The sequence below is a fragment of the Lissotriton helveticus genome, chromosome 1_2 (genome assembly GCF_964261635.1).
Source record: "Lissotriton helveticus chromosome 1_2, aLisHel1.1, whole genome shotgun sequence".
In the NCBI taxonomy this organism is placed as follows: Eukaryota; Metazoa; Chordata; class Amphibia; order Caudata; family Salamandridae; genus Lissotriton; species Lissotriton helveticus.
Genome location: NC_136058.1, coordinates 4,463,982 through 4,477,814, shown reverse-complemented (window position 1 = coordinate 4,477,814; position 13,833 = coordinate 4,463,982). Strand labels below are relative to the sequence as shown.

Genomic DNA, 13,833 nt, shown 5'->3' with positions numbered 1-13,833 from the left:
ATTTTAAAAGTAACGCGTGTTCCAATCTTAAGGCACACCCAGTCTGGTAATGCAAAAGCCTACTATAAAAGTACTTAGGAGGAGTATGATGAAAAGACCAATAACTAGCGTCTTAAAAATATACGTTTTCCGATTGGCAGCCAATGTAACTTTCTCAGATGGGCATGAACCGATTGCATTGTGGCTAATTCCAGAGTTTGTGCGGCTGCCACCCGTTCGTGTCTTAATGTCTTTTGCTCACTAGAATAGAGGCGGTTAGGCCAGAATTCAAACTAGAAGGACTCCAGAAATTTAAAATTACCTGAAAGTTATGTTTTGCTTGATTTAGTGAAAACTTTTCTTTTGGCTCCAAGAATTCCTTTTTGGTATCATAAAAATCCTTTCTTATAATTATAATTAACCAGAACCACTTTCAAAACCCATGAACCCAGTTTTTAAATGGGTAATTCTCAACCTATGCTGTGGTATGGTTTGCACCTGCATGTATTGCATTGCATATTTTACGTCAGTGACCATTTTTTCGCATTATCCAATGAATGATGCATGCATCTACCTTGTACAAATCTGTATTTCCATCCTAATTTTAGTGAAAAATTGTATTACATCAGATCATACATTTTTGAGGCAATTGAGAAAATTCATCTAATTTTATATCTGCATACACAACCTTATTGGCACTAGGGTGGATACCTGCCATAGCACCTGCCGGATTGATGTAGGTGTAACTGCATTGTTGTCCAGTTACATGACAGAGAAGGCACTGAGAGAGGGTCTGTCTGATTCCCCTGATTTCCAGGGGGAGGGGGTCAGTCAAATACTGGAACTTCAAACTTCATCCATAATGAGGTGTTGCAGTTTGAAAAATTGTCCCAACAGTTTACTGGCTGTTAGACTAAAATTAATTTTAAATTGTCCTTCTATAATGAAGTTAAATAGTACAAATCCCAGATCTTCTACTTGCACCAATTTAAAGATTTATTGAAAATCTGCAATGGTTGTCCCTTCTTTTGTTGCAGTTTGTCCCGACAGTCTCTTTAACAAACTAAAGACTTGCGATGCTAAGAAAATAAGAAGATGCAAAGAAATAAATGTTTCCTTTTTTCCGCTGGAGTCTCGGGTATGTTACCTTTTATTAAATAATTGTCAGTTTGTTATTTACTTATTTTTTTATTATATTGAGATATTTATGTGGTGCCAAACCTTAATGAAAATTGAAATGAGGGTGGATATTGGGGATAGTTAATAAGTTTAAGAATTGTGGTCTGCTCGTTCTGGAGGCGTCTTGCACCCTCTAGTAACATTGCTCGACAATTCTGATCTGCTTATCATATGTTATTTTAACATGGTCATCTGGGGATTTATTGTGGCAGTATTTGCAATATCTTTCTCATATAGAAAGGCTCACGCATCAATAAATTCCTGGTTGACAGGGAACGTGATCTATATCTAACGATTCCAGGCTTGAAAGGCTGGAGGGTAGGCAAAAAGTACTCTTGTTCATCTTATTTCTATCCTTAGCCTTGTTTTATGCTGCTAAAATAAATTTGTTTTCTTTAATATAGGCATTTGTCCTCAACATACCAGATGCTTTCTACCGATGTTATAGTCCAGATGAGACGGTTGATAAAGAGGCCTTGATGGAAGAAGTCGCACAGCAGATTGTGACTTTATGCGCCTCTTTGGATGAAAACCCTGGTATTCGATATAAAAAGTGAGTCAAAAGTAAGATCTGCTGGTCTGTGATTTTAGTCTGTTTATTCCTATTGATGTAATATTGAATGAAAAAAAGGTATATTACTGTTTCTAAATGGAGGGTTCGGAATAGGTTACATGGCTTGCTACTGTCCAGTTTTTTGCCCTCATTGAAGCTTATCTTCTCTTATCCATCCAAGTGTATTCCTTTTTGCCCCTTTTGAAGAAAGACCAAAGCCGCAAAAGGCAGAGGATTCAGCTTGTGATTTGGTCTTGGTAACCGCCCTGAACCTGTTCACCCACAAACCACTCACTCTTGTGCCAAACTGGTACCAGGCACCTGAACATTGAATGTGATCATATTGGGACGATAACAAGGCGTCCCCACATGAGCTCTTCACCATTAATCTCATACTCACTCACGCCCCCATTATGATGTCGTGCGGCCCGTCACAGACAGGCCATTGGTGGAGGTTTGTCTAACATCCAGTGCAGCGGTCGGAGCGCAGAGGGCGGGGGGACAATGACCTCCAAAGGCTCAAGGTGCCCGTCGAGGTGGCGGTCGGACAGTAATCCTGACAGCCTTTTAATGACAGTCCCACAGCCATGGAAAGGCTTTTGGAAAGGGACTATGGGTCCCCCTGGCAGGGTGCCCAGCCCCCTTGGGCCACCCCAAACGTCCATGCACCGTGTGCCAGGCCCCACAAGGTGAAGGTCACACGGTGCATGCGTGTTTGCAAACATCCCTTTTTCTACTGTGGCTTAGGCTGTGGCCCTTTTCTGGGCCGCAGCACAAGCTGCAATAGAAAAATGGCAGCCTTCTCATTATATGGTGAGTGGAACAGCGACTACTTGTCGGGCGGTCTCCATTCTGCTGCAATCCGACCGCCATCATAATGAGTCCCTAAGTGTAAATGATAATGTTACATGGTTCTGCGCTGTAAGGCTTAGTTGACATTTAGCACATACTGTTGTTCGGCACAGCGATTGATAAGGAGTATCAAATTGCGTAGTGCTGCAGTGTATGGGTAAGTGACAGCTTTTGTTACTGAACTTCAGAGATGAATATTAAATTGGTTTCTTGTCCTGCCAATTAACTTTTTCACTAGCGACCTTGTAAAAAAGGTCTTCTTGATGAATCTTTGCATAGGTTTATATGAGATTATCTGGCTTTGTTCAAAGCTCAGGATCCACATGGGTAGTTACGTAGTCAATTTAGAGTTTTGTGCCACACACAAGTTCTGTTTGGGTGTTCCCTGCAGGAAACGTTTGCACAGTGACTTCAACAATTTGAAACCCTTGTTTCATTCTACAAGGACTATTGTCATTCAAGCTGCCATCTAAAAAACAGATTTGTCTATAAAGCTCTTCAAGGATCACAAATCATCCTTCATCCATCCTTCAGGTGCTCAGACTTCCAAATTAACCAAGTGATCAAACTCCCCTACCTTGTGTCCTCGCTCCCACATTTTTGAGCCTGGGCATCACAAAAGCTGTGACATTTTATTAGATTGTGGAATGGAAACCAGTAATTAGTTTGCTTAGTGTAGGAAGCTGGGTTTGTGTTGCAGTAACCCCCCTCTTTTTGCCAGACTATTGATGCACTTGGACTCTCTGCCTGGGTCCCCGCCAATCAGGTTCCCAGGGCCTGTGTTCTTTCCCAGAACTGTGCACTGTATCCCTAGTTGGCTCCTGTTTGGTAACATGTCAGTCCCTTGTAAAACGTACCATGTGTACCAAGGGCACTGTGGCCAGGGAAGGCCTCTAAGGGCTGCAGCACGTATTGTGCCACCCTTATTAGAGGCCCTCTACCTTTACACACACACACACACTGCCTTTGCAGGCTGCGTGTTTTGGTGCAGAACAAAGTGAGGAGCCAACATGGCACACATCCCTGTGTGCAATGCCTACAATCCACTGCCCTGATGTAGGTCAGCTACCCCTCTAGCTTGGTGCACTATACCAGTGGTGAGGGTACAGGTGCATGAGCCCTGTACCCCTACAGTCTCTAGACCAATTCTTAGACATTGTAAGTGCAGTAATGCCTTTAAGGGTATTTGGTGCTGGGAGTTTGTCATTACGTACTCCACAGCACCATAATGGCTTTGCTGAAAACTGGGAAGTTTTGCTATCATACTTCTCAGCATATTAATGAAAAATGAACTCAGAGGACATCTTGGAGATCCCGCCTGAAAAACGACCTGCCTCTGGTGGGTTCCCTGACTGGTACACACCAGCCTGCCACCACGAGACATGTTTCTGGACCCCAAGGGGTGGAAGCCTTCGTCCCCTGAACCCAGAAGCAAAGCCTTTCCTGGGCGGAGGTGTTCACACCTCCCCCAGGCCAGGCAGAGCCATCTGTGTCAGGGGAGCTTCAAAGGCATTGACGCCTTTGTAATGCAACCTCCAGCCTCTCCTGCTAGCAGGAGCAGGCCCCTTCTTATCTCCCCTCCTTTTCGGCAGGAGGACAGGCGGGAACAATTTGCCAGCCCAGAAGGGGTGCCCACCTCTGCCAACCCATCCCCTCAGGTGGGGGAGGCAAGGTGAGGCCCACTCTTCAGTGCCCAACATCTTGCAGATGGCAGGCACTCCCCAATCAGGATTAGGGATTGAGTCCACTCCCCCACATGGGTGTGAGCACACCAAGCGTGTAGTCATCCTAAGGTCAGTATCCCATTGGCTACAGTTCTGGAGACCGCTAAAACGCCCCCTAAATAGAGTATTTAGGGGCAGCCATGAACCAAGAAGACAGATTCCCGCAACCTACAAAGAAGAAGGACGAACTGAGACGCCCAGCAGAGTAGACTGCAGAGAAGAACTGACTTGGCCCCAGCCCTACCGGCCCATCTGCAGTTTCCAGTGATCCTGCACCAAATGTCGCCTTGTCATGCAGCCAGTGACCTCCAGAACCCCTGGGACAACGGACTGCCTTCCCCAAAGACTGGATCCCCTGTGAACAGCAGCTCTGTTCTAAAGAAACAGCCTAGAAAGACTCAGTCTGCTGAGGACAAAGAAACATGACGCCGGGAACCACCACTGCACCCGACACCTATGGCCCGAGTTCGTGTGGCCCACCGGTCCCAGCAAGGTCCCCCAGTGCTCCAGAGTCAGAGTCCACCATGGGTTGACCCCTCCGGGACTCCCCTGCGTCGCCTGCAGCCTCTGCACAGAGATCCCCTGCCCCCAACCGCGAGTGGCCCGGTAAGGAGAAATCCGACCTCAAAAGAAACCCCTGCATCCAGTGTCCCATGCCCTTCAACGTACCTGCCCAGATGTTAGTTCCCCCTGGAACTCTTTCTGGACCGAGCCTGCAGCCAAAATCCCCCTTTGCCCTGAGCTTAACACCAGGAGCTTTGCTCCCACAATCTTACGGCCTGCTCTTGAGCAGCCACCAACCGGAGGCGGTCTATTCCCCATTGGATTACATTTGGCCTCAGCACCCGGCCGCCCTAATGCCGCTGAGGGTGTTTCAGGAGTGCATCCTTGCCCCCTGGGGGAACCCTGGTTCTAACCCTAGAATACCAACTCCCACAAACTTGTACTCACCTACCAACTGTTACATTAATTTGTCTCCATAGGACTACATTGGCTTTTTTTGTGTGGAGTTGGTTTGTATGAAACACTGAAAAACTGCGAATGTACAAACACTGATTGGCTTACCTTTTCTCTAGGAAATGCCCCAGTGTGTTATCTAGGCATATCACACTGAGTAGAAAAAGTAATTTAAAAGGTAATCTAATCTGTAAAGTAACTGAAAAGTAATTTCAAAACATTTACATACCTGTAATTCAATCAACTGCATTTGAACCTGCATTCAACTTTAAAACATTGCATAAGATTTTTCAAAGCATTTATTTCACTTACATGCACCAGGCCTGGCTTGGTTCTTGAAATAAAATAACTTAATAATATTTTTGATAAAAACAAATTGGTCTGAGTTCAGTCTTTGTCTGTGACATCATTTGCTGCCTGAGTGTGTACAACAAATGCTTAAAACTGCCCTCTGATAAAGCCTTACTGCTCGCCCACACTATCACAAATAGAGAGTAAGGTGCTATCTACTTTTGCCTCTGCCTACTTTTAGGGTTCAACTAGACTCTGTGCAAACTATACCTCATTTTGGTATAGTATATACAAAGCCACCTTCCTACACTTAGCTCAGGCTCTGCTAGTTTAATAACAGAAATGCTCTTGTAAGCAAGCTTCTACGGCATTTGTCTACTGGCTTGTTTCTGTATGTCAAAAGACAACTCAATCTGGTGGGCACCAGTTCCAGATGTGCTCTATCCTCTCTCCATCATGACTATTGCAACTTACTTTGCTCTGCATAGTCGCTTATCCATGAGTCTCATATGCTGGGCCATCAATTTTTACTCTCCCACGTGCGTACTGCTAGCACTATTACTTAGGACCATGTTTTAAGCCACACTCTCAGTTTGGGCAAGAAGTCTTTAAAACAGCTTCCAATGATCTCCCTTTGATCCTGGTTTGCTGCTCTCCAATGTCGTTTCCTGGTTTGTAATTGTTCCAACACAATATGTGGGAAGTGGGTTGAATGTAAAAGTTACTTTTCTTTGATCACATTCTGATTACTAATCTTTGTCCAGTATCCCTTCATTGAAGCACAGTGATTTCCATCAGTACGTCCCCCAAAAAGTTTATTATCATAGCCCTTGGTCAGCCCCTGTTAAGGAGTAGAGGCGTGCAGGAGGCTCATTGGAAGCAAACTTTGAAGTGCCTCAGAGGGGCATATTACAACCTGTTGTCTCACCGAATGTAGATCTTTGACATAGTTGTTACAATCCAGAAGGTGACGTGACTGTGAGTGGCAAATGCTTAGCAAGAGTAGTTGCTGCTGTAGAAGTATCTATTTGTTTTTGTTCCTAAATTGTTTAATGACCGAGACACCCCTAAGTGTTTTATGAAAATGAATGTAGTTATGAAAATGTATAAAGAACATATGGCTTGTGAAATTTAACGTTCATTGTGAGGAAAATAATTGAAATCATAAAATGTGTGACTATGAAATAAGATCCACAGAATTGTGATATTTCATCTAGATTCTCATAACATTACAGGATTAACCTAAACTTATTAATACACATCAAATCTACAAAGGGTTCAGGGCAAGTACTTGTTTGTACTTTCATTTTTATATGGACGGAGGGAGGTTACTGTCAATTATTAAAGCAAACACAAGGAGATAATGGAAGGAGCACTGAAACTTTTCAGACATCCCCCTCCCCCCCCCCAGTCACAGATCTGGGTTGAATCCTTCATGGTTCTTTAGCTCACTTGGCCACTCCAGTTCAGACACAGCTATAGGCAAATCAGTCATGACCCTGTGCCTCATGGGAACAGCCCAGCCCGAACTGCCAAGCCTTGTCTTCCCTGGACCGGAAACAAGCATCATGGGACCGGTTTCGGGCTAACAGCCATCATCAGCCAGGCTAGCTTGAATCCAGTGGCAAAGTGAACAAGGGACCCACGTCTGGGCATACCCTGCCAACTTGGGGCGAACAAAGAAAACACAAGGAGATGATGGACGGAGCACTGAAACTTTTCAGACACTCACCCCTAGTCACAGATCTAGGCCGAATCCATCTTCATTCTGTAGTAGGGGATCTCTGTGTATAGTCATAATCTAGTAAATAGTCCCGCCCATGTGCGTGGACCCCGGAGCAATCAACAATAATCTCTTAAGCTGTCACAACATGCAGAACTGCATCGACACTTAAGAGAGAATTGAAAGACAGTTAATGCAGGCTATATCCACAGGCTACACTGTCCAGTACTTCAACTAGAAATTCCACCAAAAATCCACAAACAGCACAGACTGTCCAGGGTTTTCTAAGAGAAAAACCTTGCCTTTAACAGCAAAATCCTCTGGAATAATAGAGAGGAAGAAGTGGACAGACAAGCCCCATAGGCTGCCATTATGTGGCTCAGAACAGGATACTGTGCCTTTAAGAGAACTTTCCAGAAGTCTCACAGTATCCCAGAATGCACTGCAGGTCCCTTTTACTTTCAGTTCTTTTTTCCGGCTCCTGCAAGCAGGACCCTGGAGCATTGAGCTCTCCCTTTTCAAGGGTTTAGTTGGTGATTTTTCACTGTTTTCAAGTATTTTCAGTGCTTTTCTTGAAGTACTTTGGTGTTTCTTCCTTGTGGTTGTCTTGGTGCACTCTTTTATTTGCCAATATGCCTGCATTATTTGACAAATGCCCTGAGTGCTCGAGGAAGAAGGCCAAGGCGGACCCACACGAGGTGTGCATCATCTGCCTTCCCTCATCTCATGTCCCAGAGGAGTGTGACATCTGCCAGGGCTTCTCTAGCAGAACCCTGAGGGACAGATTGCAGATCAGGCTCCAAGGCCTGGAAGACAGAAGACTGAAGGCACAAGGTGGGTCTGGAAGGGCTTCCTCTGCCCATGCTGAGGCCTCTGGGGGGCACCCCAGGGGCAGGAAGACCAGCAAGCGTCCCCATTCTCCGTCGGCGTCGATTGCACCGAATACGGCGTCGAGAGGGATGACTGCAGTCTGTTCCCCGTCTTCCCAGGGCTCTGGGTTGAAGCGGCGTCGACGCTCTGCATCGAGGGAACTGAATAGACCGCCGTCGAGATCACCGGTGATGATTTCGGTGGCGTCGTCGTCGAGTATTCGACGTCGAGAGGTGGCCCGGCGTAGGCGCTCGCCGTTGAGCCGACACCGCCGTTCGCCGTCGGCGAAGAGAAGGAGGTCGCCGTCGAGGGGATCCTCGACGTCGAGGAGGCGTTCGGCATCGGGGAGACGTTCGCCGTCGAGGCGAAGGTCGCCGTCGAGGCGAAGGCGTTCGACGTCATGGAAGAGGCGTTCGGCGTCGAGGAGGAGACGCTCACCATCGAGGGGCCGACGTTCGCCGTCGGGTCAACGTTCTTCGACGCCAAAGAGGCGCAGAAGGAGTTCTGGCACCAGGAGTCAGTCGAGCAGACGGCAGGTGCCGATGGGGGATTCTCCAACGCCGCAGCCTAGTAAAGAGGGCGGATCACCGGGCTCGGTGTATTCTGAAGTGTTTTCACCTTCTAGGCCGAAGTCGGTTCGCCCCCTCCTCCATTGCCCAGGGGGCCACCGCCACGGGCTCCCACCCCGCCTCCACTTCCACCTCATCCTCAGCCTCAACCTCAGCTTCCGGCTGACAGACCTCCTCCGGTTCCTCCAAGGACGGCTTCGCTGCCTTGATTCCCGACGCCCCCTATGGGTACCCCTCGGCCGAGGGCCCCTGCCGGGCCAAAGTCGCCCACTCCGGTAAAGCAGGCTGACCGCCCGAAGCCAAGGAGATCGCGATCTCGCTCCGGTCAGAGGGGGGAGATTGCGGAGTCGTCACAGGTCCTCACATGAGGCGACGGTCATGGTCCCGCACGGATTCCTCCGGGACCAGAACCTACTCACCGACCTTGTCGGAGTCCCCGGGGACGAGAGTATCGCCGGTGGACGACATCAGCACATTCCAGGAGGTTCTCCTGAGAGGTGCAGCGAAATTGGGTATCACGGTGATGGTGCCTACTCCAACGACATCCGTGATTTTCGAGACACTGCATAAAAAACACCTGTCTCGACCTTTACTACCCCTAGTGCCGGGGCTGGTAGAGCCTGCAGAGGAGTTGTTTCTCACCCCTGCGGTGACGAAGGTCGCTCCCTCGCGGCTCCTTAAGAAGTACAGGGCCCCGGATTCTGACCCTGCCTTTCTTCGGATGGATCCTACTCTGGATTCTGTCATAGTGACGGCGGCTAGGAAGCAACATGCCACCTCCCTGTCCTCTACTGTACCTCAGGATAAGGAGAGCCGATGGATCGACTCGGCAGGCAGAAAGGTCTGTGGGACGGCCTCTACTGCTTTGAAGGCGGCCAGTGCTGCGGCTTTGCTAGGGCGGTACGATCGTGCCCTATGGCAGTCCCTACGGCAATTCGCTGAGTTCCTTCCCCGGGAGAAGAAAGAGGATTTTCAAGAGATCCTGAAGGAGGGGATGCTGGTGTCGAACCAGCTCATCAGCGCGGCTGCAGATACGTCGCTTCTGGCTGCACACGGGTACTGTCATGGCATCAACCAGCGGCGCCATGCGTGGCTTCGGCTTACGTACCTCAAGCCGGAAGCTCAGCAGCGGGTGGCCAATCTGCCTTTCTCGGGTGAAACCCTGTTTGGCAAACATGCGGATGACGAAATGGCCCGCATGAAGGCAGAGGCCGAGACCCTGACGGCGGTCGGGTTGGAAAAGCCCAAAGAGAAGAAGGCCTACCGCCCGTTCCAGAGACGGTTCGGGGCTCAAGGCCGAGGACGAGGACAGACTTCGGGACAGCAGCAACAACAGCAGCAGCAGTTCCGGAAGCCCTTCCAGAAGCGCCAGAAGGGTAGAGGCGGCCAGCAGTCCGCGGCAGCGAACAAAGGCCCAGCTGGGTCTCGACCCTGAGCGGTTACTTCCTCTACATCCGTTACCCGCTCCGGTGGGGGGAAGCGTTAAATTTTTTCTGGAAGAGTGGAGAAAAATGACTCCGGACAAGTTGGTGCTGAATATTGTTTGCAATGGATACAGTCTTCGGTACACCAGCCCGCCTCCATCAATTCCACCGGTCAGCTCGCAGTTTCAACTGCGCGAGCTCCAGGCGGAGGCCGATATCCTGTTAAGGAAAAGGGCGATAGAAGACGTACCTCTGTCTCAAAGAGGAAGAGGTCTGTACTCTCGGTTCTTTCTGGTTCACAAGAAGGACAAGAACGAGTTCAGGCCCATTCTGGATTTGCGGCAAGCAAACAAGTGGATTCGCAGAGAGAAGTTTCGCACGCTGTCGTTGTATCTGATTTATCCTCAGCTGCAACAGGGAGACTAGCTATGTGGTATAGACCTACAGGATGCGTACTTCCATGTGCCCATTGCACACAAACACCAATCATTATCAATACACAGTACTGACATTCGGGCTGAAGTCTGCGCCCAGAACATTCTCGAAGTGCATGGCGGTGGTAGCTGCACACCTGAGGAAGAACAAGGTTTTTGTCTACCTGAACGATTGGTTGATCAAGGCCTCCTCCTTCTCGGAAGCTCAAGCGCACTTCCAGAAGACGTGTGTTCTCTTGAACAAGTTGGGGTTGCACATCAACATGTCCAAGTCTGTCCCGACTCCGGTCCAGTGCATACAGTACTTGGGAGCCTCCATCAATACGCTGTCAGCAAGCCTGTCTCCTTCGGAGGAGAGACGATTATCACTCCTTCGGAAGGCTCAGGCTCTTATGACCGCTCCATCTACAACAGTGAGGACTGTGTCTTCTCTACTGGGGTCGATGGCCTCTTGTATCTTCCTCGCGCCACACGCACGGCTGCACATGAGACCATTGCAGGAGTGCTTGGAGGATCAGTGGGATCAGAGGACAGGATCTTGGGACGACAGGATACGACTGTCTTTGCATGCTCTTCAGTCTCTGAAGTGGTGGTGTTCAGCAGAGAATCTCCTCAGAGGGGTTCCCTTCCACAAGGACATTCCCACACAGACCATCGTGACGAATGCGTCTCTCCACGGCTGGGGGGCGCACTCTGGAGACTTACAGATTCAAGGAACGTGGTCCCCGACGGAGTCCACGTACCACATCAATTTCCTGGAACTCAGAGCTGTTCACTTGGCACTGAAGGCCTTTCATCCGTCCTTCCGGACCAACTCTCTGCTTGTACAGACGGACAATACGACCACGATGTATTACCTCAACAAGCAGGGGGGGTCGAGATCGCGCACTCTTGTCGCAGGAGGCGCAGGCGATCTGGCACTGGCTTCTAGCCAGAGGACTGACGATAACGGCTACCCATCTGCAAGGTGTGCAAAATGTTCAGGCAGACGCACTAAGCAGACTGATTCAGGAAAACCACGAATGGGTCATAAACGACAAAGTACTAGGAGAAGTCTTCGTAAGGTGGGGGACTCCAGACGTAGATCTGTTCGCCACCGCCGAAAACAGCAAATGCTGAGACTTCGCCTCCAGGTACTACCAGCCGGGGATGCTGGGGAATGCGTTATGGATCAACTGGTCGAACAGCTTTCTGTTCGCTTTTTCACCCATTCCCCTGATTCCGACGGTGCTCATCAAGCTGTCCCAGTCCAGGGTGCGGATGATCCTGATTGCCCGGGAATGGCCCAGGCAGTGGTGGTTCACGGACCTGCTTCACCAGGCTCTCCTTCCTCACATACGGCTGCCGTGCAGGCCAGACCTTCTCACGAAGTTCGGGGGGCAGATGTTGCACCCCAACCTCTCGTCTTTGAGTTTGGCGGCATGGCTCCTGAGATAGTACAATATGGCCATTTGAATCTACCTGAAGATTGCATGGACATACTGAAGGAGGCTAAGCGACCTTCCACTAGGACTTCTTATGCTTACAAGTGGAAGAGGTTTTGCATCTGGTGCAAGTCCAAGAACTATGACCCAACGACATGTAAGGAAGATGTCATCCCTCCGTATCTTCTACATCTGGCGCAGACTGGCCTTAATGTCCATTCCATTAAGGTTCATCTTGCTGCGCTGACTGCCTACAGGAAATGCCCTTCACAAACTTCCTTCTTTCAGATCCCTGTGATCAAAGATTTTTTGGAAGGCTTGAAGAAAGTGTTCCCTCCTGTCCGGCTTCCTTCGCCTTCATGGGAATGGAATGTGGTGCTGTCCAGATTGATGAAGGAGCCTTTTGAACCTATTCATAAAGCTTCGTTGCAGCACCTGTCCTGGAAGGCGGCGTTCCTCGTGGCCATTACATCGGCCGCAGGGTGAGTGAAATTCAGGCGTTGTGTTGCCAAGAACCTTATACTGTATTTCATGCTGCTAAGGTTGTTATGCGTACTCACCCTAAATTTCTTCCAAAGGTTATATCTGATTTTCATGTTAACCAGACCATAACTTTACCTACGTTTTTTCAGAATCCTTCCTCTCCAGCAGAAAGGTCCCTGCATTCCCTGGATGTTAGGAGGGTGTTGAAATTTTATCTGGATAAAACTAAGGATATTCGTAGGTCAGACCAATTGTTTAGCAATTATGGATCAGTCAGGACGGGTCTTGCTACCTCTAAACAGTCCATCTCTAGGTGGATTGTGTCCTGTATACAATTGTGTTACCAAAAGGCTAATAAGACCTTGGGGGGTAAAAAATAAGGCTCATTCCACCAGAGGCAAAGCTGCCACGACTGCTTTGCTCCGTAATGTTCCAATTGCAGAAATTTGCAAGGCGGCCACTTGGAAGTCAGTCCATACCTTTGCTAAGCATTACTGCCTGGACACTGATGCCAGGGCAGACGCTCAGGTTGGCCAGGCTTCGCTGCGAAATCTGTTCGCACAGTAGTGGTGTTATTTCTCTTTTCTCCACCGCCGCTTTGGTGTGGGGATGGGCTTGCCATTCTAGTCACTAGATTATGACTGTACACAGAGATCCCCTACTACAGAAGGAGTAGTTTCTGTCCTGTAACTCCAGTTCTGTAGTAGGGGTATCTCTGTTATAGTCATAAGCACCCGCCCTCTTCCGCGGTGGAGAGAGATATTCATGTAAGAAATGCTACAGGTCTGGCGTGTTACGCCTTCAAAAAGAACTGAAAGTAAAAGGGACCTGCAGTGCATTCTGGGATACTGTGAGACTTCTGGAAAGTTCTCTTAAAGGCACAGTATCCTGTTCTGAGCCACATAATGGCAGCCTATGGGGCTTGTCTGTCCACTTCTTCCTCTCTATCATTCCAGAGAATTTTGCTGTTAAATGCAAGGTTTTTCTCTTAGAAAACCCTGGACAGGCTGTGCTGTTTGTGGATTTTTGGTGGAATTTCTAGTTGAAGTACTGGACAGTGTAGCCTGTGGATATAGGCTGCATTATCTGTCTTTAAATTCTCTCTTAAGTGTCGATGCAGTTCTGCATGTTTTGACAGCTTAAGAGATTATTGTTAATTGCTCCGGGGTCCACGCACATGGGCGGGACTATTCACTAGATTATGACTATAACAGATACCCCTACTACAGAACTGACTATAACAGAGATACCCCTACTACAGAACTGGAGTTACAGGACAGAAACTACTCCTTCTTTAGCTCACTTTGCCACCCTAGTTCAGACACAGCTATATGCAAATCAGTCTTGACCCTGTGCCTCATGGGAACAGTC

General features: G+C 48.5%; 1 protein-coding gene across 1 annotated transcript in view; it reads left to right on the top strand.

The window, feature by feature from the left end:
• STXBP3 (syntaxin binding protein 3) overlaps positions 1-13,833 on the top strand; it is a 191,422-nt gene that overhangs the window by 68,855 nt on the left and 108,734 nt on the right. The window contains exons 6-7 of the mRNA XM_078668314.1: positions 1,017-1,117; positions 1,563-1,711. Of these exons, the coding sequence (XP_078524440.1) occupies positions 1,017-1,117; positions 1,563-1,711 (250 nt within the window). The remainder of the gene's footprint in view (positions 1-1,016; positions 1,118-1,562; positions 1,712-13,833) is intronic.